Source organism: Orbicella faveolata, unplaced genomic scaffold, assembly GCF_042242905.1.
Source record: "Orbicella faveolata isolate gen_17 unplaced genomic scaffold, um_ofav_v1 contig_48, whole genome shotgun sequence".
Lineage (NCBI taxonomy): Eukaryota > Metazoa > Cnidaria > Anthozoa > Scleractinia > Merulinidae > Orbicella > Orbicella faveolata.
Genome location: NW_028301578.1, coordinates 7,422,558 through 7,449,023, shown reverse-complemented (window position 1 = coordinate 7,449,023; position 26,466 = coordinate 7,422,558). Strand labels below are relative to the sequence as shown.

Sequence of the window (26,466 nt, the reverse complement as noted above, 5' to 3'; positions counted from 1 at the left end):
AAATGATGCTACCTTTTAAAGGATATTCAAAATTATAAAACATTTAAATTAGAGTTTGGCTGAGAAAAAAAAGGAGAAGACTGATGATTCTTAGCCTGACTCCATTGTAAGTAAAATAAATCAGCCCTAGCTGGTTTCCTTTATCCTTTTCAAATTGAAATTTGGACATCTTGGATTTACACGAGGGAGGAAAACTGGAGACTCCAAGAAAACCCTTCGAGCAAGTCAAGATCCAACAACAAACTCAACTTACATATGGGACCGGGCCAGAATCGAGCCCGGGCTATACTGGTGAGAGGTGAGTGCTCTAGCCTCCATACCATCCCTGGTTCACCCTGAATAAAGCAAAAAGGCGCATAGTAAGTTAATCAATAAAGCTGGCGTAAGTGAGTGCATAATTCTTCCTTTAATCGGCTTACATTGAGAGTGAGTACACTCTACATTCTAGCTAACACTCAAACAGCTTGCTTTTAACTCAGTCCCAGTCTTACTCGTCCTTTTCTTCAATAGGAAGTAGCTTCATCTCTTTACTGTTATCAATGGGTTTAACCTTGGGTGCCGTGGGATGGATACGAGGAAACACCGTAGGCTCAGGTTTTGCTTCGTCTTGGTCGTCAAAGTTCTTGACAGGAGGAATTTCCAGCTCCTTGCTGTTGTCGATAATCTTGACCTTGGGTGTCGGAGGAAATATGCGTGCAAACCCTGAGAACTTTTCCGCTTGGTCGGCTTGTGAAGTCAAATTTGTCATTTCTTCTTCCTCTTCCATTTCCTCGATGGGTCGTGATGGATACCAATATGACTTTGTTTCATTTTCTGTGGTGTCCTCAAACTGGCCCTCCATAGTAAATGCATAGAAATCTTCATTTGTCAGCTGATCGATGTACAATTATGCGTATGGGTATCTTTGCTTCATAACATGCCATTGCCAAGGGTGCATGTTCTGCTCCACCTGGTCTTTCAGGTCTTCGTAAAATGGTTTGTGGGCACTTCCAAAGCTGTGCTCTACCTCCTTACGATCACCAGAGCCGCCATGATCCTGATGGAAATTGGTTGTAGCTCCATGGTAACCTCCTCCCCATTTCATGTAGCCTTCCAGTTTAACAGAGAATGTAGGAACGATGGTAGCTGTGTAGGGAATGGTCACTGTCTGGGGCTTTTTGAATGCATGCCATTTAGCAAAGGTTTTCGGTGGAAGTGCTTTCTTTTCAACAATCTTTAAAATGTGCCAGTCGTTAGTGACAGTGGTCTCTTCTTCATCCCCACCCCATCCGTAGCTAAAACTTGTTTTGGCGGAAAACCCCACCCCGCCTGTCGCAGTTGGTGGCTCGTATTCCATGCCAGCTTCCATTCCGAAATAGGAATCCCAACTGCTTCGCTGGACGTTTTTTAGGGTGTTTGCAACTCGAATATCAACGTGCACTTCAGATGAATAACCTGGGTTACTCTTTCTGTTTGTGGCGACCTTGCTGTAGCTTCTGTCGGGGGAATTCATCAGCTGTTTTTCCTGCTCCAAGGTAATAGGGGGCTTGATTGACTTTCCAAATTTCACATCTTTCATTGTGAAGGCAAAGTTTTCGTAGGTGATCTTCAAGCGAACGTCCTTCTTGGGTCCACCTTTAAGCTCGCAGCGATCTTCTCTGTATGTCGACTCCCAGGTGTCGCCTTTCTTGCGAAAATCTTCACCAACCCTTTTAGCCCAGCACCCACTTGACCATGCATACCCCATATAGCTAGCCAGCGTTCCGATGTAATTCATGGTGGTATCCATAACACGCTGTTTCAGTTGGTCTAGTGTTGCGAGTTGGGGGATTTCTAGAAAAAAGAAAGGCATCAGTCATTCTTCTTGCGTCATTTCATTCATGTAATGACGACTGCAGACGGAACTAACGGTTTGCCCACTAACTTCCGTTAAATATATACAGTTACTCCACAAGATCCAAATCTTTCTCATTGCAAAATATTAACTGATCTCTGTACTTAAACTGTAACTCGTCTTATATCAAATTAAACTAAGAATTGCAACTGGAGCAAAACTTTGGATTTATGTTTCCAGCTTTGATGAGGAAATATTTACTACTGGAAACCTTTCCTCATTTCAGTCTATACCAAAAGTTTCCAAGGCAAATCACTACATTTGGAACCTCTTGCAAGCGACCACCTCTCTTAAGCGATCGCGACCACTTTTAGAGTTTAAAGTTGTAAATTTTCTTTTGGTTTTTAAAAAAACCTCCCGTAAGCGACCACTTCACAAAACATAGAGCGGAAATTGAACAATACGGTGGTGTAACATTATCGTATTCCTAAATAGTACAAAAGACGCAAATTTCTCAATGGGAAGTACCATATTTTTCTCGACACACATATATAGTGGGGGTTCTGGCACAGCACTCACGCACCCAGTGCAAGCGTAACACAACACCTCATCTGAAGATTCGGTGTTGTGTTACGCTTGCACTGGGTGCGTTCGCTTGTGACCAGAACCCCCACTATATATGTGTGTGCTGTGCCAGAGCTGCGTGTGTGTGTGTGCTGTGCCAGAAATGTGTGCTGTGCCAGAAATGCGTGTGTGAGTGCTGTGCCACCACTGTGTGTGTAACGCAACAGCACAGCAGTAAAATTAGGCAAAATAGCGAGTCCAGCGAAGCTGCAAAGTCTGTAATCAATATGCGCGGATGTGCCCTTCACTAGTATATACAAAATTGTGCCAGAAAAGTTTTCCTATTGGAGAAGTGCATGCACAGTGTATACGCCGTCATGGCTGCTGGTGGACTTTCAGAGGCCATTCAAAGCCTCCCTCCAGAGCTTCGTCAGATGATTCTCAAGGAGTACATAGCGATAAAAATAAAGGAAAAAAAGGAAGTGGGGTGGGACAAGGTACAGAAGAATATTTTAAAACTGCCTTTCTGTCAATACAGGGAGCAGATTGTGCCGATGGTTATTTGTTTCGAATATCCGGACTGTTATTTCGAGGAGTGTTGTTTCCCCTGTTTCGAAAAGGAGGGAACTGTTCATAAAGCCACGCTAAGACAGCCGATAATACCTCTCGTAGAAGCCAGCCCTGAGTACAAGAATTTTTTTAAAGTATGCTCCTGGGACGGTTATGACTGGCACGAGTGGTTCCTTTTTGGCAGGGAGCGTTAGCGAAAAAGGCGGCGACAAACCTTCGTCCGAAACAAAGTTTTATTTTGAAATCGGCGAGTTGCGTGACATTTTTTCAGAAGACTGGAACCAAATATTCCCCAGGCTCCTTGGACGAGCAGTACAGAAAAACATGGAGGACAACTCAAGATTTTTTTGTTTGGGCCGAAAATAACGAACCAGAACAGAATTCACGGAAAAAATACGCTCAGTCAACGCGCTGTAAGTTATTTTTTCACCACAGAATCTACCGAAGTGAAGCGAGCAGGAGGAAACGAGAAAATAGCAAGATTCGATCGCAGCGTTCGATCGCTCGTAACATGTGTTATTCCTTGAAGAAGGGCCTCGATCGAGCCTATTTAAGTCTCCTCTGCTTCTTGCATGGCTTCAACGACTTGATATGTTATATGTCTGACCTCTTTCTGCCAAACGGGCGTAGAAAGTTCCGTAAAAATAAAGCAAATAGCGTGGAATAGCACAATCATTTTGGCCTTCAGAAGTACTGTTGGGATATAATTTATTCAGCCAACCTCTAAATATAGCTCAAGCATGACATCATCTCGCCACCTAAAAGCGCATGCGTATGTGTGAAAACCTGTGAATTTAGGCAAAGGACAGAGAAGCAACACCACAAGTGAAAGGAGAGGCGACTGGATCAATGTATATAGCTTGAGTAGTTTTACCATGTATCAGCGAGCAAATGATGGTGCTTTGGGATGTGAGGGTGGCCACCTCTGATTCCTAATACGGCGCGTACAGGCGCTTGACAGGGATATGGGGTGAGACCGTCCACGGTGACAACCCCGGGTGAACCTGCCCCGGCCCAGTGGTGACTGGGGGGTGGTCAGAGGTCCCTCGGGATGTCAAACCTCGTCCGGAGGTAAAACGGGATAGCCGCCTTGTCAGCGGCGCGAAAAGTCCTAGCCGGGGCTAGGCAAAAGAACAGCCAACAAGCACCCCCCGACAGGGATTTTGCTTTTTTGTATGAGCTGTCACGCAACGTCACGCGTGACAGTAACGTAACCCAGTCACGCAACGTCACGCGTAAAGGTAACGCGGTGTAACACAATCACCTGTTCTTGATAAGACTAAGAGAAAGTTTTGTGTTTTTTCGCTCGAAATTTAGTTCAAATCTGCTGTTTAATCCGCAAGTTTTTTTTCTATATTTTTCCCGAACCTGGTCCCGAACCTGGTTTCTTATTTTTTCAATATCTGGCTGGATTGGATTTGTTTGTATTTGCGCAAAGTTCGAGCGTAAAGTCTCTTTAAGCTGGCGATATTTCTACATTTCACGTGTGATCAGTTGAAACTCCGTGTCAGAAACCCGATTATCATTAAGAGCCTGTGAGACAGAGCAGTTTATCGAGTCACGTTTTGCAATAGCCAGCGAGTGGATTCTCGAGTGTTTATTAACCTTGTTGTTGACAACGGACAGGCCAGTGGAAACTGCGCCAGATAAAGCTATCCCGGCAACAGGCGCGCCGACAACAATTCCAACACCAGTGAGTGATGTTGCAACAGCCCCAGAAGACAGAGCTGCCGTGACAGCGCCAAGGCCAACCACGGAATAGTGAAGCGCTTTCCGGGCTTTTTTGTATTTTTTCAACACAAGCCTGTAATGCTCGACCTCAGCAGATATTTCTTTTTCAATTCTGCTTATTTCGGTTAGCCGGAAATTCTCGGCATTTGTCGTTTCGGGAAGGCTTGGATAGATTTTTCTTCCATTCTCGGCAGGCGGCGCGCTTGGTGGCAACAGATTTGCCGAAGACATTGTATATATATAGAAATCTAATTTAACTCTAATTCAAAAAGAAGAGGGAAGCCCTTGAAATCAAAGAGTTCGCCATTTTCATCTTTGACGCTAATGGTGATGCTATTTATGAACTCGTCTGTAGAGCAGTCTCGCAAAACCTGTTGCGGAGAACCCTGGTAGCTTACCTTTTCATAAGGCTTCCATTTCACATCAAACAGGGCTAATACATTTGACCTTTTTGCCATTGAACAGATTCCGTTCTGTGTCGATCAAATTACAATGAATAAAATATGTCGTTGGAGCTGTAAGCCTTTTCACGAATGCCATAAAAGCCAAATTTCGCTTAATATTAAACAAACCGGCTAAATCGCGATCAAGTTCAGTCGGTTTTCCCCCAAAATGTTTGATTACAAGCTGGCCAAGAGGTTGATTTATTTCTGTTACAAGGTCATATTTATATTTTGCGAACAGACCTTGTATTTCTTTTGCCATGCTTTCTAAATTATAATGCCCTGGGAGTATTTTACTAGCTGACAAAGCTCTATCTTTGTTCTTATCTCCCAAGGAGGCCGAACCTTCCCTTTTCAAAGTGTCCCAGCTGTTGTACAAACTGCAAGAAATGAGTTTCATGAAATGCACTTTCGGTATCGGTTCTTCAAAATATATTGTCTGCCCGTTCTGTTGCGTGACAATAGTGAGAACAACCATTTTATATTTAACAAATAAAATTGTGTTCAAATAAGATGGCTAATTTGTGGAATGGTCCTGCGTTAAAAAAAGCGGAGGCGGCGAAGAAAAAGGCATGGACAAACTTTTTAACCCGCTTCCCCAAAGCGGACAAAAGCCGGTTCGTTTCGCAGGGAAGTGTCGACGAGAAAAATAACGTGACCGCGGAGGTGTTTTTCAAAGAAAACGAAGACTCGTTTCAAAGCGTCTTCGGCTCAGACAGGCGCCATTGGAGCGCGGAAATGAAAGAGGCGCTTGGTTTGGGAGACAGCGGTGGTTTTCCTTATCAATTGACGCCGCTTGGTTCAAAAGTTTCCCTGCCCATCCCTGCGGTACCTTTCGACGGCAAAGCGCCAAGCTTGAAAAAATTATTCAACGACGCAATCCAAATCTACGTCACGCCTGACCAATATTTCACGACAAAATTCAGAGGAATATTTCAAAACACCAAACTGGGGCACACGTCTGGAACCGAATCAAAACACTGGTTAGGAGGGCCCGACATGAAATATTGGCCGCAGCAGCTCAACTTCGTGGTTTTCTGCGCGACACAGGGGGGCGGAGTTTCTCGCGAAATCTTTGACAGCGGGATGGATCTCCCCCCGCAGATAAGAGCTTTCTATAAATTCCACGTGTACTTCACGGTCAGGCGCATTTTGTACCAGCTTGGAGGTATTCAGAGCATGAGCGCTTTGCCCGGAGACCCGCCTTTCAACCAATACAATAATCATTATGACGTTGCTTCGTACAAAAGGATATGCAACGAGTTCGGTATAGATCCGTCGAGCGATTTCCGCTACACGCACGGGGCAAACCACGGCCTGGGTAGCGTTTACGTCTATGCGAGCGGTGCGGCGAAAACTGACTACCTATACCCGGGATGGAACAAATTCAGCGATGAAGGCGGCAAAGCTAATCAAGGAAACCTGATCTATTACATCGAGCCGGGGGCCGCTTCTGATACCCAATCGGACTGGTTTGCACCCAACACCGCGAATGGTTTGACGCAGGCGGGCTTGGCGCGAATCAACCAGTCAATCGAGGCTTTCGTTTACTGTGTCCTGTGCGCGCAAGTCAACGTCCGCAGCAGCATCCTCGGTTCGGGCGGTCGAGCAAGAGAAGCCCGAAGCGAGTTCCTGGTGCTGATGGAAAGCGCGATCACACAGGCCGACCTGGCCGCGAGTGTGCAAAGGTACCAGCTCGCGGTAGATCAAGCGAAGGTCAGGCTCAATCTCGCTGTAGCCCCCATGACCTGGCTCATGACCGCGCAAATGATTATCAACACCGCAAGCACAATCGGTTACAACAACAAGCTGAAACAGGCGGTCTCCGGGATATGAAACTGGGGGTCAACAACGAGGTAAACCGGAAGACAAAAAAAGCTGGGCTCAAACTCATGGCAGGCGGCCCGTCAAAAATTAACCCACTCAACAGCCACCCGTCCAACCCGATACACAAAGCCGCAACAGCCGAATCAAGGAGGGGCAAGCCCCTCGACCCGGGGCGTGGGGTTGAACCCCACAGGAAACCATCTTCTACCGAAACTCAACAAGCGCAGCAAACGGCAGAAAAAATAGAGCCCGAGGCTCTGGATAAAACACCGCAACACGAAATTAACAAAACGGCTGTCATTGTCGGTGTAGTAGGATTGTCGGCTTTGCTGTTAATGGCTTGGCGGTAAGTTAACGCTGCTTCTTAAAATATTTTTCGAACAAAAAGGCCACCGCGGCAAGAATGAGCAGCCAGGTTTGCTCGGCCAGAAAACCGACGACTTGGCCGGCGGCTTTGAAAAGGAAGCTCACAATCGAGCCAATCAGCCCGGGCAGCAGTGAACCAAGTTTCGCGGCAATATCTTTGAGGGCATTTCCCAAAGCTTTGCCGGTGGCTTTCAAACCTCTGGTGAGGACCCCGACGACAGCTCCGATTGTGGTCCCGGCGGCTAGAAGAATAGCAGTCAATGTCACGTCATAGTTTTTGAAGATCTCTTTGACCCTTTCCAAGAGAGGCCGCCCCCTTTCCCTTTCCGCGATCTGAGTTTGCAAACGCGCGATCTCCTCCTTTCTTTCTGCCACTCTGTCTTCTGCGGCTTCTTTTTCGGAGGGCGAGGCATTCTCATCTTAGATGATCGCCTGGTCTTCCTCGTTTTGGCGCTGCAGCTCGCTTTCCTGCTCTTTCAGGTCGTCCAACGGTTTTGTTTGGTTGAGCCTTTCTTCGATGGTATTTCTTTCACTTTCTTTTGCCGCGAGGCTTGCTCTAAGTCTGTCGACCTTTGCATGTTCTTCTTCTTTGTTTTTTGCTTGTGTTTCAAGCGCGGCCACCTCTTTTTTTGCTTTTTCAAAATCTGTTTGTAAATTCTTTTGCAGTTGCCTCTGTCTGCGCAGTTCTGCTTCACTTTCAACATTGCACCCATGCTCATCGTGAATTGCATCAATCTTTGCTTGCGTTCTCTCTATTCTTTGCCTAAGCTCCTGTAACTCTTGTGAGGCTTTTTCCCTTTCCGCGGCGAGTGTTTCCGCCTCTTTTAATTGCTTTTCAGCGTCTATCAAATTTTGTCGGACGGTTCTTATGGTCTCATTTTCTTTATCAATAACTTCCTGTGCCATCGGGCCAAGAGAGTCTTTGATCTCTTTTGAAAGTTTTGGGTTTAGCTGTTGCCTGCCTGTCCTCTTTTCTGTGGTGAAGAGGTCATAAAGTTTTTTGCCGAAGCCCTTCATTTTGACTTGCAGTCGGCCGGAGGCCTTGTTGTATTCAGTTTCTAGATTTATTGCGCTTGCATGCGGGAAAGTTCTCGTTAAACTGTCCCATGATCTTTGCTGTTCACCTTCCGCGCCTAACAAAGGGGTTTCTTCATAAGAAGTGTCGGGCAGGCCGGACTGCTCGTGCTGCATTGTACGCATTTCCGTTTGTTCGCCCCCGTGGTAGGGGTCGCCAGGTTGGTATGGAGTGGACGCCGCGCCTGGCTGAAAAGGATGGGTTGTGCCAACCTCTTGTTCGCCATCATCATCAGAGTCGTGGTCAAGCCGATTGTCGAGTTCCGGGTCTTTGTAACCAAATTCGCCACCGCCTTCCGCCATAGCGATATATTTCAAGCAAGTTATTTTTCAAATTAGAAATAATCGCCTGTGTTTTATTAACAATGTCAGTTCCAGAGAACCTTCGCGCAACGTACAGCGAAAAGACCGTACACGCCATGAAGGCCGAGCGCTCGGTCAATCGAATCACCTTTTCCCCTTCCGAAGCCAACCCCGGCAGTACGCTGTACGTTTCCGTGCCCAAGCTGAACGAGAACGAGGTTCTGGTGCCGGGCTCGCTAGCGCTTGTCTTTGACATCGACATTTCTGGGGGGGAAGCCAACAACTTCCTCGTCCAGAACGTCACGCGGGCGCTCGTTGACAGGCTGGTCGTGAAGTTTGCAGGCACTATCCTGCAAGACACGGTTGGGTATGACATCTACAAAACGTTCGAAGACCTTTTCCTTTCGCAGGAAGAGCGAGACAACAGGATTCTCGAAGGAATTCAGAGCGAGGATCTGTGCAAGATCCGCTCAGACGCGGGAGACAAGAAAAATGACTCGCAAGCCGCCGTTAAACACAAGCTGAACGATGTATACGGAAAAAAGTACCGGATCAGGCTTGACCATCAGATCTTAACCGACCACGGCGTTTTCTACCCCCAGGTCCTTTCCAACGACCTCACGTTCGACGTAAAACTTGCCCAAGCTATACACGTGGTCAAAGGCTCCGACACAACCCAGCTGAAATACAAGCTGAAAAACATCCAGCTCGAGTACAAAATGATCTGCAGCAAGACTCTGGCAGACGAGGCGCGGAGCGTTTACTCCAGCGGCAAAGAGTTCAGTTTCAACAACGTGCTACATGACAAAGAGGTGGACTTAAAAAAAGACACTGACACGAGGATCAACATCAAAGTCAACACCCCGAGAAGGTCGCTAAAAGCCCTCCTCCTCCTGTTTGTAGAGCCGTATACCGCGGGCGCCAGAGATTCAGAAAAATTCGTCTTCCCCGATCTGACGAAAGTCAGCGTCACGGTCAACGGCGCGCCCAACAAGCTTTACAGCGACGGCATCGAAGGCAAGGACATGTGGGAGCAAGCGAGCAGCAGAAAAAGGGTGAACTCGCGTTCGTGGGCGCCGGGGCGCTCGCTCTGGGCTACGCGGCCTTCCGGTTCCTTTAAACTTTTTTACGCCTTACTTATATGGACGCCAAACTCGCGAAATTTTACTACGGCCCCGGGGGCTACTGGAAAGGAATCGCCGCGATCAAAAAATTGGCCGAAGCCGCCAAGGTACCTGAAGAAGCCGCAAAAAAGTGGCTGATCAGGCAAGCGCTCTGGCAGATATTCCTCCCCGCGCCGAAGCGAATTCCTCGGCCGAAATTCGACGTTCCCACGCCCAACAAGGTCCATCAGGCGGACCTTCTTTTTCTGCCGCACGACAAGCTCCCTCGCGGCCGCAAAGTTTTCAAATACCCGCTGACCGTTGTCGACTGGCCAGCCGCTACAAAGAGGCCGAACCCCTGACTTCGAAGAATTCTGATGAGGTCGCCCAGGCCTTTCAGAAGATTTACAAGCGCTCGCCTCTCGAATGGCCTGAAATGCTGCAGGTTGACCCCGGGCGCGAGTTCATGGGCGCTGTCACACAAGAGATGGACAAGCACAAAACCTTTATCCGGCGCGGGCGCGTTGACGTTCACCGCGACCAGGCCATTGTTGAACGTTTCAACCGCACCCTCGCCGAGCGCTTGTTCAGTCACCAGTACGCCATGGAAATGCTTCTCCCTGAGGGCAAGCGGTCCACCGCCTGGGTGAAAAGACTTCCTAAAGTTGTCTTGGCTTTGAACAACGAGGTCACAAGCCTTATCGGCAAGAAACCCGCCGTCGCCATCAAAGAAAAATCTGTTTATGCAAGGCCGTCGACACCTTATTCACGGCCTGTCGGTAAACGCGAAAAAATCCTCCCCCCTCTTGTCCAAGTTCGTTATCTCTACCAGCCCGGCGAGCTTGAAGGGGGTGTGAAAAGGGCCACGGATCCAATCTGGTCTTTGAAAGTTTACAGCATTGAAAGATCTTTTTCCAAATCGGATCAGCCCGTTCTCTACTATATGCGCGACGGGCCCAAGCGCGGCTTCGTGCGTGAAGAGCTGCTGGTTGTCCCTCCGAACACGCAGCTATCCCCAGAGCAACTTTGAAACTTCGGCTTCCAACACTCTAAGTTCATCATCCGTTAATGTTGACAATATATCCATGCCGATGTACCCGTAAGCTTTTGTATGGATACCATCGTCACCTATCCATCGTTTTGAATCAAATGGCGAAGCGAAATTTTGTTAAGATGGATGCCGTAGATCCCGTGTCCCTCGCTTCGAAGAGTATTCATTCAATGCCATTGCTGCCATTACTGTTCATGCGTTATTTGTTTCTTGACAACATTCTTTTTCACACCCTTCGCTTTTTTGATATTTTTTTCGTCCATCTTCAGGATGGAGTACATTTTCGGTGTCAGACCCACGTACTCTGCGATGGGGGCGGGGGGGGGGGGTCCCTGCACATTCGTCTTTCATTTTGCCCAAGACCTTTTTGTTCTTGTTGAGTGGAGAGGATGCTCCTTCGGGTAGTCGCTCGTGTCGTAAAGGTCCATGTTGTTTTTCATGTCTTCGTAGACGTCTTCTGTTTCGATTAGAATCAGAAGGCTGTCGGTGTCCCTGTACAAGAGCTCGCACTTCGAGCCATACTGCTTTTTAAGCTCGTTGTAAAATAAGTCATACATCAGGATTTTGCTGTTGTCGAGGATCGTCATCCCCGTGTAGACCGGCTTGTTGAGAAGCAGCTTGCTTTTTCGCATGTCTATCCCCGCCATGTCGTTTGAAAATAAAACATGCCTTGAGTACAAAGGGCTGGCGATCAATTTCCTTATTTTTTCCGTCTCGTTGCTGCGCACTATTCTTATGTCAACGCGGTTTCGCAGGTTTTCCATGGTTCTGCCGAAAACCGAGTTGTTCATGAGCTTGTAAAAGTTCTTTTCGAAGTCGCTCTTCGCTTTCTTACTAAACTCTGTGTTCATCGGGATGTACGGCTCCATCCAGCGTTCTTGTTCGAACTCCAGCACCCTGTGCACACTTTTAAGTTTCATACCCTGCTTCAGATTAAACTGCAAGTCCCTGTAATGCACAACGTAGTTCTTCTTGTCACGAAGCGTTAGCAGCAGCTTCTTGCTTTCCGGGGGTTTCAGATCCAGGTCTTTCATCAACCCCTTTTGGTAGTCCGACATCCACTCCTTTTTTACGGCCTTTTTCTCCGGCGCCAGGGGATAGCTGTTGTGCTCCTCGTGAAGTTCTTGCGGGTATTCGAGATCGACCTCGAGAATGCACCCCTTCTTCGCATTTTCTTTCATACTAAGAATCTCCTCCTCTGTGGGTAACTCTCTTTTCCACTTGAAGCCTCTTATCGGGAGAGGCAAACTCATCGCCCATCCGTAGAGATTGTTTGCGTCGAGATAGATGATGTGTTTTTTGGGCTTGCTGGGGTCGTATCCCGGTACTTGCGGGTTGTTTGCCTTGGCGTACCTCTTGCTCACCATGGAGATTCCGCCCCGCATTCCCCTTTCCACGAAGAGATGTATTTCGTAGTCTGTGAGGAGCTCAAGCTCGAGCCCCGTCTTTTTCAGGAGCGCGTCCCAGGAGAGGCCTGGCGACGTGTAATAATGCGCCGGATCCAACCCGTACTGCTCAAGGCACAGGTTTCTGAAGTTCTCAAAAACATCCGCCAGAAGCGCGACGTCCGTTCTCACGTAAAGATCGTGGTAATCGCCCAGCATTTTGCATTCAAAATACTCCCAGACAGCCTGCGCGTGCGCGTACTCTTCGTCTGTTATGTGCTCGTCGTTCAGCTTGTCGTAAAACTTCTCTTTGTCCGGAAGCCTTGTCTCGCTGAATCTTTCCCTTGAGTCCATGTACTCGTAAGGGTAGATCCCTTTTTTGTAAAGCAGGTCTGTGCCTTTCGAAATCGTTGATGTTATTTTCAATGACTCCTTCGGTGTCGTTCTTACAAGTGAATCAAGGCTTCCTTGCAAAAAGTTCAAGCTGTCGATGAAACGCAGACCTCCGACCGAAAATGTGATGTATTTCTCCATGTTGTTGGCGACACGTTTGACCTCTTTCTCCAGCCTCGACATCGCTTACATCAAGTGGTGCGCGTCGTAGCCCCTCAGGTTGTGGAATACGACTGGTATTGGGTCCGTCTTGGCGTTTATTCGCAACTTCTTGTTGCATTCGTCGTGCGCGGCTCCGCGGAACCTGCCAGTTATGTGATAATGGTCCTTTACCGCGTCTCTGAAGTTTTTTTGAAGTAAAGATTTTTCACAGTATTTACAGTTTTCCTGTGATTTTGCTTCCAACTGGTATTTTTCGTCTTCCAGTCTTTTCAGCCTTTGAACGCCCCATTTCTCCTTCTTTTTCTGTGCCATGTAGAAACATTTTTTGTGTCCTTGGCCCCAATAACTCAATTTTTCGCCTTCACCTTCTTCAACGTTCCATACAGGCAAAAAATCCATGAATTCGTCTTTTATCAGAGCTTTGTTGCAAATGTGACAATCAGTTGCTTTTTTGAAATTTTCCCAGTCCTTTCACGTCATAACAATCGGCTTTGCAGTGGCCAAAATCTCTCTTATTTTCTCCTCTTCCTGCAGAACGTCACTTTAGAACCCCCCCACCGCGTTTTCGCCCCTGTAAGTGTTCGAACCAACCACTTCACCATCGCTTCTCACAACAAGGTAAGAGTAACCGCATGCCTCGTGCCTTTCGGTCTTCTCTGTGTAGCTTGTTTCCATTCTCTCACGCTCACAGCTCTGAATCTTTCTTACAAGAGCCTCGAAGTCCGCGTAAATAATGAAAGGCATCTTCATCTGTTTTTTGAAGTTTTGGAAGGAAAGTATGTTTTCCCCCTCTTCCGGCATCACGATCCTTGTCGGCCTGCCGTTCACACCGTTGCAATATTTTTTGTGACTCACGAGCAAGTCTGCTCTTGAGAAACCGGTTAAGCACAGCATGCAAAAGTGCTTTGCGTCTCTGTGCTTGGTCTGATCGAAAAGCAAAGCGCTTTCTCTTTTTACGTAACAGTAGTGCTGGATTTCTCCTGACTCGATTAACATCAAGTTTATCCTCGGCGCATTCGCTTGTTTTTTGCTTATCTGGTGCACGATCACACAATCGTTTTCCCAGCCAAATACGTTAATTGCCAGTTTCGGGTTTTGTGCCTGGAGCTTTTCTATCTGTTTTACGGTGTGGGGAAATCAATGCCTACGTAGTTGATACCGTCATTGACCGGATATTTGCTTGGTCTTTGCGGGTTCTTTCCATCTTTTGGAGGGAATAATGCGGCTCTGAGTGCCCACTTCAAACATTCGTTATCCATGTTTTTCACGTTGACTATTGCCTTCTTTATCGCCAGTTTGGCAGGAAGAGGCAAATAGGTCCCTCCGCGAAGTGGCTGATAGCGCGCAACATTCACGTACGCGATCTGTATCCTTTCAACCGCCCATCCTGATCCCATCTCGGACCAGTGTTCTGTTTCTCCTTTTGCGTTTTCAATAAATTCATCCAATTTTTGTTTTATCAGGTCCTCATCATTCCTTTTGAAAACGTGCGGTTCATCGTCTTTGAAATAGTGCTCCATGTATTGCGTTTCATCGTTTCTTTCTATTGAGAACTTTACTTGTAACCCGAAACTTACTTTAACGCTGTTTAACCTTTGGGTTTCTTGTCCAACCAAATCGGTGATCTTTTCTTTGTTTTCTCTTGCGAACTTCAAAAGATCTTTATTGTTTGGGTTCCTTTCGGATAGAGCCATTCTCCACACACGGAGCCATTCTTGGAAATCGTTTTGGGATATTTGGAACCCGTCGTATAATGCTGTAAAATCTGGTTGTAACGGTTCGGGAAGGTTTGTTTGTTCCTCCCTCGATATTGCGCCGTAGAACATTTGCAGAACATCTGACGAGTATCTTGCGGCAGCCATGACGGCGTATACACTGTGCATGCACTTCTACAATAGGAAAACTTTTCTGGCACAATTTTGTATATACTAGTGAAGGGCACATCCGCGCATATTGATTACAGACTTTGCAGCTTCGCTGGACTCGCTATTTTGCCTAATTTTACTGCTGTGCTGTTGCGTTACACACACAGTTGTGGCACAGCACTCACACACGCATTTCTGGCACAGCACACATTTCTGGCACAGCACACATTTCTGGCACAGCACACATTTCTGGCACAGCACACATTTCTGGCACAGCACACACACACACGCAGCTCTGGCACAGCACACACATATATAGTGGGGGTTCTGGTCACAAGCGAACGCACCCAGTGCAAGCGTAACACAACACCGAATCTTCAGATGAGGTGTTGTGTTACGCTTGCACTGGGTGCGTGAGTGCTGTGCCAGAACCCCCACTATATATGTGTGTTTCTCGGGATTGACTTCTTATACAAATAAAACATTTAAAACATTGGGCAAGTCTATATTGCTACCATCTGCGACAGAGGCAAAATTTTGACCCAATATAGTCTAAGGTATCGTAAGCGACCACTTCCTTGACATTTTGGGTCGTCGCTTACGGGAGGTTCGACCGTATGCGATTTGCTGGGTTTTTTTTTTTTTCGTACTAGAACAGACACTCTAAAGTTAGTACGCTAATCAGAGGATTAACAACTGCCGCTGTCCTAACATTTGAGCAGAGATCTAAATTCGTCAACGTTTAGGGGAGTTAGATGCCATGCTGAGATGCTGAGGCTACCTACCATCTCATTTCCAACGCTCGCGCTCGTGAAATATCTATTAATTATCATCCTCCTCCTCATCATCACCATCATCATCATTATCATCGTCACCGTCATCATTATCAGTATCATCGTCAGCATAGTCACATATTTCAATGATAATCAATAATGTTAACAAAGATTGCTATAACAAATACAAAACACAACAACAACAAAAACAACAAAAGCCTGGCAATAGGACGGCGAAAACAGAGCAGCAAGAGTAATAAAATAAAGTTAATTGAAGACTTCAATGCAATGGGGGAATGCAATTTAAAAAGAAGGGGCATTTATAAAAAAAAAATAACTTGGCTTGCAGGTAATTATGTTTGGCATGGAGTACTCTCGATTGAATGTACTAAAACTGGAACCAAGCCAATTACCTACCAATCAGACCGCTCAGCCAATCTCAAACCAAAACCAAAACCAAAACCAAAGCAATTGCCTGATTACTTTCGACTCTCAATTGAAAACCGCCGTATTGTAAAAGTGCAATAAAAATGGGTATCACTGCGCTATTTTTGGGCAATATTTATGACCGTTTTAGTAACTCTTTAACCCCCTAAGGTTACCCTAGCTATCAGGATTTAATAATAATTTCTGAAAAATATATATTTCGCTGTCGAGCTTATCTTGAAAGAAATAATGTTGTTTATGTTCGCGCGGTCGGGCGCGCGCTGATGACGCGAAAATCGAACGCAGCAAGGATACAAAAAGAAATTTAGTGGAATCACCTAAATCAGATCACCGATTCATTTATTTCCAAACATCAATTTTGATCTGTTGGTCTCGCCAGGAATTACACAGACTGTTGAAGAGGTCCGTCTTGTAAAAAAAAAATCCATTTTTTATTAAAAGAACGCTTCCTTTTATCACGTGATCGCAAGGCAATTTTTTCATCTTGGCTTCATAATGTAGGTATTTTTTTGTTTTGTGATGTTTTATTTTTTTAGAAGGTCTATTACCTTCCGCAAACCGCCAAATTTTGTATCTTCGAAATCGCAGACCGCTTTTATTCTCTCCTAAAAACCGAAAACGCGCGTCATCATAAATGATCTTTAGCTCAATAATCGTATTTCTCTGCACAAACACCACAAGACTTACTCTAGCCCTAAAGTCAATCTTTGTTAAAGGAGAAGCTTCAAACAAGACAAAGTTACCGCTCAGTCTTCTGAGCTCAGTAACTCTGTTTGAATGACCGCCACAAAAACACGCAAAAACGTACCGAAAACCGCGGGCCAAATTTATGATTTCCTCCAACTGCGCGATAATTTCTTAACCGTGAACCGCCAGATAAATGTGAATGTACCCGCCAAACGGCACTCAAAACTGACTTAAGTTGTCAAACCACCACAGTATAATTGACCCTCTTTTTAGCGAATCACCTACAAAGGGCAAGATAAACTTTGCGGTGGATCTAAAGTGCGAAAAGAGAAAACAGTATGTTTCTCACCCATCCATTTTTGCGGCCCAGTCAGCATCTGGCATTGGTTAGGCGTGTTCCAGAAAGCTTGATCTCGCGCACAGCATTTTGCTTTCTTTATTCCGTTTAAGTTGTCCGTGCCATCCCGTTCAAAGCCGACCACGTAGTAATATCCGTCAGACCTTTCACACCTCATTTCTCCCTTTTTGTTAAAGCTATTGCTCCAGTCTTGCATAAAACATGAGCGTGCAGCAACTGGGCAGGAGAGAAAACACGTTTGTCGTTAAGGCCACGTCTACAGTACGTCGGATTAAATTTGAAAATGGCGTTTTCACTTTAAAAACGCATCAAATGTTTCTGTCCACACTACGCCGGAGAAATTTGAAAACGCACCAACACCGGCCGTTTCCAATTTGTGTTTGAGAAAGACTTGACCAGGGAAATGACATGATCGATTATCGTGATGTCTTCAAAGCTACAGCTCTCGACCGCACCTCGAGTAACTTTTGGGCTTTCTCAATGCCCTCCATGCTGTCTTCCCACGTGCATTCTTAACAGCTCGATGATAAAACCTAAAATCGACTGTTAAATTAACATATGAAAAGCAGCCAGTGCTTTTACCACCTCCTGAAGTCAAGTAAAATCATTCCAATCTAAGGAATTTAATCGGATGGGTCACATTTATGATCAGTTCCGGTAGAAACTGATTAGTTTTACATACTTGCATGTACCGATGATTATCTTAAGCTTCCGCGGAGATGTTTTAGATGGTACAACCGTTGACTTTGGCCTTTACGAAACATGTTCAAAGACCCCTGGAGAATCCCTGCCTAAAACAATCTTTAAAGTTAAAATTACGTACGATAAGATTTTTGCACATTGTAAGTCGCACGCTACAAAACTTGCATGTTGCACCATCTAGACTTTCTCTAAGGATAACGAATATCGCTGATGCCCTTGTTAACAGATTAGCGATGTTACCCTGACGGTTGACCGGTACCTGCTTTTAGCCCTGGTTGTGGTGAGTCCTGACCTAGTTCAAGAAAATCTATACGAAACAGAATGACCCAGCCCGAGCACATTCCAACCTCCAACTTTAAATCTTTAGTAAAAGGCATAAATTCATCACACAGGGTCCAAAGTAGTTCAGCTTGATCTTACAAAACGCTTCTTGAAGGTGTAGCCCCGTTAAATTGATTCTTTCTTTTCTTGCTACATATATGAATTCAATTTCAACTGTTTTCTGCTCGACAAATCTTATTCCCCTCAACCATCTGTTTCGTGACTGTTTGTAGGATATTCGAAGGCAATTTAAGTAGGTTAAACACCCCTCCCTTGATAAGATATGATGGAGTTGTTCAAGCAAGTTAAATTTCACTTTAGAACCCCATACACTCTTTATTAGTCAAACCACCCCACTCCCTGACGAAACGACGCCGTTTCTTGAACTTTTCGAATTCTCACATCATATTCCAATTTCCTAACATAATATTGTACCTGAAAATAAATGACCAATCTATGATATTTCATGCACTTACCTGAAAAGGACGAACATAAGCTACACACCAAGAATGTCAGCCAAACTGGACTATTTGGCCACATCATAAGCAGGAATGTACGATATGCTGTAATGTAGAAAGTAGACAGTTTCGTTTCACGTCAAGACCTCAACGGTGACGGCTGGGATGACTTAAAGGAGCTCAGACAAGGTATTTTGAGTTGTTTTGGCCACATACAAAATTAACTTTAAACTTAAGTAAACCTGAAAATAATAGTTTACTAACATAGAAAAACACTTAAGAGATATTAATAAACCATAAAGGAACAAGGATGATCAAGGATGGAGAAGATATAACACGGATTGGAAACGACAAACTTAAAAAAAATTAGGCTAGGCTTTTCAAGATGCGCAAGCCGTGAGGTAGCTCCTGTTAAGTACTGTCCCCTATCGGAATTCACACTCCACTACTGTCCGAGGGAAGAATGAAACTGAATTTCAATTCAGTACTAGATTTTGGCTTCCCTTGATACTTGTGTATCTTTGCTAACAATTTCTTTTTGTTACCAAGAAATTACCAAGACCTTAGGGAAAGGAAACAAAGCAAGACGTACTCAATTAAGCATCCGAAGGAAAGACTGAGCCCTTGCGCCTTTCATGATATCTTGTTCTTAAACTCTTCCAAGGTACCTAGATTTCCTTGGCGCGTAACGATGCAACGCTAACTCAGTCAAGTAAATTCACGGTGAACTAAACTCAGTGACTCTAAGTGCTTTTTGAAGTGAGTGTCTACTAAGTGAGAGCCTTACACTAAAATTAGGAATCTTTGGTAGGACAAAAGCAGTTACTTCTTTCTATACAAAAGGAAGTACACTTTACGCAAACATGTAATGCGAACACGGCTAGTCAGATGAATACTGGTAACTGAAAATAAAAGCTTCATATATCTAACAAAAAAACACAAGTATTTCTCAGCTACACTAATTTAAGGAAATCCGTTTTCCAAAATTTCGAAGTCTGATTTTTGAAGCTATACAGAGTTACTCGCACTTGAATTGACTCTCCCTTTGGACCAATCTTTCTTGTCTTTGCGACAAAAGAGTAAAAGTTGTATTTCATTGGCTAGTATAGTTTATATTTTGGCAACAGGTGATATAAATTTTTTTTCTCTGCTACTCACCACAAAGATGTGTCAGTAAATCTGACTTCTTCCTTCCTCTCAGGCAGGCTGAGATCAGATGACCGTTTTGAAATTCACATTAATTATACGTGAGCCAGCGCTTTCTTGACATCTTGTTAAGGGCACCTGAACAGTGTGTTGTTGATTACACAGTAGGTTAAATTCCATTTTTCAGAGAAGGGTGGGCTACATGTCCATCAGGGCATTTCCTGAATGGTTTCCACAGAGGAAGAAGTCATCAGTTAAAAAGTATCCAGTGGGCGCAGTGTTGTGAACCTGCACTACAGCCCTACTGGTACAAAGCAAAGATCAAGATGTTGGTGCAGGTCATACATGGAAATGCAACGATGAGGGATTCTATGTAGTTGGATTACACATCTGAGTCACTTTCTAGCATCACCAAGCTTAGATGCTGCAACATGTATGACGGTGAGTAATTGTCCGCTTGGGGGAAGGGAGGGGAATTTGAAAAAGATCAAGCAGTATTGCTCCGGGGAGTCTGGGAAACCTTACACAACGGACATTTTGTTCCGCAGGGCTGGGAAACGTTACGCAAGGGCAAGGGCTCCGCAGGGGCTGGGAAACCTTATGCCGTGCCATGCTAAACAAAAACACAAATTTGCTACCCCGTCTGCGACTACATAGTTCACTTGAGCACCACCTGAGACAGAAAGTGTATATTTAATTTCAATTTTTATTTCTAATTTTAACCTTTTTCTATATCACTATATTACTTTCGCCCATTCCCATAGAACCTAATTGAGTCATCTCTACGAGGTAGCTAAGTTTAATATGTGTCGTCCAAAAGGCAAAATAATCGGAAAGAAGTACTAGTTGATAGTTTTTTTCATTTTACTTAGTCAGACCTCTACGAATTGTTGGTTTAGTGATCTGTCGGTAACCTTATTTTAGAGGATCCTATTGCCATATTCGCACAGGTTCACCCTGACAACAGGCGAAATAGTTATAGGCCCTTTGCAGCTGGGGTCACGTGACCAAATTTTTCCTAGAAATTTTTACATTATGGGCTATAACTTAAAGAATGCCAGAAATGGAGAGAGCGCATCGAAAATACCAAAATGGCCAAGTTTGAGGCCCCTGGATTGAAAGAGTCTTTATACGTTAGTTTGAATTTTCAGAAAATTTAGAGGATTTTTACAGAAAATGTTGCTGGAGAGCAAGGCGTTGCTCTCAAACAACTTTTTCCATAGAAATCTTTTATTCTTGTAAAAATTCTGACTGTCATAAATTCTCATTCTTTAATGATGTGAGCCTCAAACTTGGCCATTTTGATAGTTTTCGACATGCTTTTTCCATTTCTGGCATTCGTTAAGCTATAGCCCATGAATGTTATGAAAAATAGGTCACGTGATGGCTTAGCTGCAAAAGGCATATTCCTGCATTGAAAATTGTTAGTATTGAAAAGAAAAATTTGGTCGCGTTTTATTTAAAGCTGGTAAGTTGCGGTCGAAAATGTAAACCTTGGCAAAGCCCAATAACTGGTGTTGTTAATGCTTACTTCATGCGATGCAATGAATTTGCATCGCATGTCTCAACCTCTTCCCGTGCTAATAATGGCTAGAGCCTCGACTCCGCTTTTCCTTGTAGAAGTCCTAACACTGAAGTCGGGAGATGAAGTAAAGACGAGAACTATGGATTTGACGCTCGATAACTTGGGTCTTTTGGCGTTTTACTTGGGATACGGTTGGTCAAAAGAATGCAGAGGTCAGCATAATGGCCAAGATTTTATAAGAGATGGTGACAGCTGGAGGTCCCATTATCAAAACGGATGCAGTGGAGAGAAGGCAAAAGAACGTCTGAAGATCTTCTACGAGAACTTTTCTTTTAAAGTAAAGAATATTGACTACGGGAAGCCAGAAATTCAGTCAATAAAGCCTATTGTACAGGATGTCGGAGAGATCAACAACATGGATTCGACTCCAACCCAAACGAGTATTTCACGAGAAATAAAGTCTGTTCGCACCGTCACCCATTCCTCTACCACCAGGTTTAAATCCACTTTCGGAGCTTCAGTGACGCTCGGTTACACGTCTCCCGGCATTTTCGGCTTAGCTGCTGGAACTTTCAAAGCGTCCATCACCTTGTCTGGAGGAAGCGAGAGTGCTGGATTGAACACAGATGAAGACGGGAAGATCAAGTGGGACATCGTTAAAGTGAAAGAAACGCAAACAACAGATGCCGATTCTGGGTCACCATACCAGATGATAACTTCCAACAAGCAAGTCAATGTACCTTACAAAGCCACCATTTAAGTCCAGTTCAAGGTTAAATTTGAAGGCTTCCTGAAAGAAAAAAAAAAAAAAAACTTCCAAGACACGCACAAAGGTAAAACCAAGCGACCTCCCTTTAAATACACACTCGGTACAGACAGTGTTCCTTTTTACAAGTTCTTGAAGCAGGTCAGCGAACGAGGTGACAGCCCTTGGCTGTGGAGTGATATGATGCATGGAGAGGACGAGGAATTGAATCAGTACGTTCAAGAGGTAATTGGCGTACTGACCGACGAGAGCCTGTACGAGTTCGAGCTCCATGGCATGTTTCATGACGTGGCAGGCTTGGATTTCGATGTGCAGTGGGATGATAAACCCGTTGCAAACGTGCCAGGTGTAAATGCTACGCTTTCCGCCTAAGCAATAGTCTCCCCGCAGCCGTTTTTGCGGAACGGACTACCTAAGCAAGTGAAGAAATCAAATTATTACGATTTTCCTTGTAATACTCCGTTGTCACATTAAAAGTGAGACAGAGAAGAATGAAAGTGTGGTTGTACTTTATGATGTTTCATTGAATACTAGTTGATCCGTTTGGGAAATGCACTCATCCTGGTTAAAAGCGCACTTTTTTTGTTATGACTGACGAGCGAATAAAAGTGCTACTAAAAACAAGAAGAGATTTCTACAATCACACACAATATTTTCTTTCTCAAATAAATCACCATCTTCCTTTACATTGCTATTCCGGTAGATCTCGTTAATAATTTTTGCATTCAAAAACACTCAGTAAGAGTGCGCACAAAAAATGTAAAATGTATACTTAATTGGCCACTCCCCCTTGGGACTTGTCAGGACCAATGAAGAAGCAGAATGATTGCATTGACAAAGCGAATATCATGAGCATGTATCATGAGTCTCATACGCAGATATATTGACATAAAAAATTAATAACCTTTACAAACCCAGCGCGAGAGCCATACCGGAGATTATTATATGGCAAGATAGTCTCGAGGTAAGTAAGAACTGAAGTCCTTATTGATTCTTTGTTAGCCGGAATTTTGCCATACGGATCGTTTCTATAAAAACCATCAAAAGCAGTGTATTGTTTGCTTCTGAAAGCCGGAATAGTACACGACTAAAAATGTTAAGAATAAAATGATACTATCATCGACTGGAAAAACATCGTCGACTAGGCGTATATTAGGCATATACTCAAGTGAGATATTAAGTAAAACAAAAGGGAAAGAGAGTTGGAAGAAACAGAAAAGGAACCTTTTATGTCACAGCAAGTTCTCTCAGAAACGTAAGTAATAAAACTTTATAAAATAACGAAGCTACTCGCGCGCTCTCATTGGTCTATAGGTGTGTTTAGATGAGAGCATGTAAACACAGCTGTGACGTGTCACCCACGATCACTCCTTAAAATTTTCTATTTAAGCAATAGAACACTTTCTCCATGTTTGCATAGCCTCATCTAAACAGTCGGGGGGTTGGGAGAACTCTCGAAAGTTAACTAAACCCTCGACTTCGTCTGGGGTTTGCATAATTGTCTCGAACTCTACCAATCCTCCGCGTGTTTAGATGAGGCTTTGTAATCACGGAAAAAGAGCTCTATTGCTTGAATAGAAAATGTTAAGGAGCGATCGTGCGTGATAGTGCCCGGTACAATATTTGGAGAATATTGGACTGGCAATGGATAAATCCCATTGGTTGATTTTAGTTATTGATTAGAATAATGGCCCTTAGTTCTTTTCTTGTACAGACCACTTTGCCCTCTTTCCGTGCTGCCACAACCTTGGGCCAATATTCTCCAGTGTGGCCCTTGCGCCAGAGGGCCATACTGGAGGGTTAATAAGAGATTAGTATTGACCCGAGTTTGTTGCAGTACGAGCCGAGCGCGACGGGGTCTGTACAAAAACGACCGAGGGCCAATATTCCCGAGCACGGCTTAAAAAGGTTCAGTCAGTGAAGCGATTTTCAACCAATCAGCACACATCTTTTCTTCAGGCTATTTTCTAGATATCCTTATTACATGGCTAGCTCTGTAAGTTGCAATATGAAGCAATTCCTGCGATGTGATTGGCTACCTAAGCGGGCCGGCAAAAAAAGATGGCGCCACGATACTTTTTTTTGTTTTTGTTTTTGTTTTTTTTTAAATCTTTATTGAAACAAATTGATATTAATACAGCAAATTAGTTACTTACCTACATAATTATAATAACAACTAATATTACTAATACTAATAATATAATACAACTAATTAGTACTAATAATACTACTACAACTAATGTTATTACAACACTAAAAACACCAATATCACTAACAGTAGACGGTAACCAAAAAAAAAAATTCCAACAAACTATAACTAAATATTTACAAAATATAATGTAAATAACATATTAATTAGTGTTACATAGGTCAACATACAGAAAGTGAATGCATATTAACACCGTTAAATAATTAAGCTTTTACAAGAGGCGACACTATCCATTTAGCTTCAAAGAAATCCTTTGTTTTTTTACTATGCAGACTTATATATTTTTCCGTTTCATATTTTACAGCAATTTTCTTTTTAAATCCATATATATTTGGAAGAATTTGACTTCTGCTACAATCCCATAAGTACAATTTCCCAATTATAATTAGATTGTTTAGCAGCTTAGCAGAAGGGGAGTTTTGTGGTATCATTCCAACTAAAACATCTTGCAACGAAAGTCGAATGTTTTCCTTTAAAAGCTGGTGCCAGAATACTTCGAAGTCACGCCAGAAATCTATTGAGTAAGGACAGAGATACAGGAAGTGATATAGCGTTTCTGGTTCAGATGAAAAAAATGAGCACGAGTCGTTCATTTTAAAGCCAATTTTGTAAAGTTTAGCATTAGTGTAAAGAATGGAGTTAAGAATTTTGTATTGAACTGCCTTAACATATGCTTCAAGGGCAACACTATGCGGGATCGTAAAAATTTGTTTAACTTCCTCGAGTGTAAAATGAAATTCATTTTGCAGCTTGTTTACAATAGTTGGAAAAAGAGCCTTTCTGCTTACAAGTAAAGTATAATAGTCTTTAGATTTCTTCTTTGTCACATCAAATATATTTTCGTCAATTTTTAGAGAAAGTTCACTTGTTGTTGATTTATGAGTACTATTTTTTAAAATGGAAGGAATGGAGTGTCGAAGACCAGCCCAAACTAAAAAATTAGTTTTCGAAATCCTGTTAGAAACTAGGGAAAAGGAATCTTTGTTATTTAAATCAAAGGATAGATCGCTGATATGAACTACACCAGCTTCGAAATAGCTTTTATAATAAACTGTTTTATTATTAATGAGTATTTGTTTGTTATTCCAAAGAATATAACGCCAGTTTTTCTCTGTACAGAACATATCTCTAAATTCTGACCACCACTGCAGTAGTTCTAGATAGAATAGAGAAATATTCAGTGGAAGGATGCTAACATCATAGTTGCAATGAAACAAGAAAAGGCCGCCAAAGCGTTCTAGGTGATATGTCAGATACCTTTTCCAGGTGCCATCATTTGAGCTAACTATTCGTTTTAGCCATGCCAATCGAAGCGATATTAACATGCTATCAAAATCAATCATCTTTAATCCTCCGTTGGAGTGTTCATTTATCGCCGATCTACGTGTGACTTTATCAGGACCATTCCATAAGAATTGAAATAATAACTGGTTTAACTGACTTACAAATTCTTGTGGGGTAGGTATTAAAGATGACACATAAACAAACTTCGGGATTAATAGAGATTTGATAAGTGTAATTTTGCCATAAATAGAAAGACCTCTTGAGGACCAAATTCTAGTCAGGTTTTTAATACTGTCTAATCTTTCTATGAAATTCTTTTCAATAAGCAATTTTTGATCATACGTGTAATAAATTCCTAGAGCCTTTATCGGTTCGTTAGGCCATTTAATCCCAAAAGGCTGTGCTTTGCAGTTCCTTGAAGAACCTATCCACATAGCTTCCGTTTTGAAACAATTAATCTGTAAGCCAGAGACAATCTTGAAATCATCTAATAGCCTAAAAGAGCAGTAGCAGAGCTTGTGTCGGCAAGTATTGCTGTCGTATCATCTGCGTATTGAAGAATTTTTGTCTCCTCACTCCCAATAGAGATACCTTTTATATCTTTATTTTGTCGAATCGCAATTGCTAATGTTTCCATAGTAACTACAAAGAGGTAAGGAGAGAGCGGGTCCCCCTGTCGTACCCCACGTTCAAGCTTAAAGTATTCAGATGAAAGTCCGTTGTTTATCACACAGCTTTGTATGTTTCTGTAGAACGTTTTAACCCAATGGATGAAATTAGGGCCAAAATTGAAGGATTTCAAACAATAGAGAAGAAAATCCCATTCTACGCTATCAAATGCCTTTTCAAAATCAATAAATATCATTAGTCCCGGAATACTTTCTTTTGCAGTGAAATCCATAATATCAAAAACTGATCTAATTATTTCGCCGATATATCGGTCTTTCACGTATCCAGTTTGGTTATGGTGTATAATGTTTGGAAGAACATTTTTAATTCTTGTGGCGATCACTTTAGACATAACTTTTGTGTCAACGTTTTCGAGAGAGATTGGACGCCAGTTCTCAATATAAGAACGATCTTTTCCTTTTTTTTTCTATTAGAGTAATTACCGCTTGTTTTTGAGAACAAGACATTTCA

The 26,466-nt window shown here is 43.5% G+C and overlaps 2 protein-coding genes and 4 pseudogenes across 2 annotated transcripts in view; 3 read left to right on the top strand and 3 right to left on the bottom strand.

The window, feature by feature from the left end:
* LOC149096275 (uncharacterized) overlaps window positions 1–12,806 on the bottom strand; it is a 49,584-nt gene extending 36,778 nt beyond the window's left edge. The window contains exon 1 of the mRNA XM_089280884.1: window positions 11,574–12,806. Within this exon, the coding sequence (XP_089137010.1) occupies window positions 11,574–12,806 (1,233 nt within the window). The remainder of the gene's footprint in view (window positions 1–11,573) is intronic.
* Window positions 266–1,940, bottom strand: LOC149096279 (uncharacterized; annotated as a pseudogene).
* Window positions 5,466–7,341, top strand: LOC149096278 (uncharacterized; annotated as a pseudogene).
* LOC149096277 (uncharacterized) lies at window positions 7,300–8,691 on the bottom strand (annotated as a pseudogene).
* LOC149096276 (uncharacterized) lies at window positions 7,940–10,037 on the top strand. The gene has a single exon (XM_089281597.1). The coding sequence runs from the start codon at window positions 8,754–8,756 to the stop codon at window positions 9,951–9,953; it is 1,200 nt and encodes a 399-aa protein (XP_089137723.1). The 5' UTR covers window positions 7,940–8,753; the 3' UTR covers window positions 9,954–10,037.
* Window positions 12,807–21,128: 8,322 nt separating the features above from the next.
* LOC149096274 (uncharacterized) lies at window positions 21,129–22,255 on the top strand (annotated as a pseudogene).
* The last annotated feature ends 4,211 nt before the right edge of the window (window positions 22,256–26,466 follow it).

Excerpts from the sequence above, each read along its gene's own strand:
- LOC149096276 (XM_089281597.1), top strand. The coding sequence starts at position 8,754 with ATGTCAGTTCCAGAGAACCTTCGCGCAACGTACAGCGAAAAGACCGTA.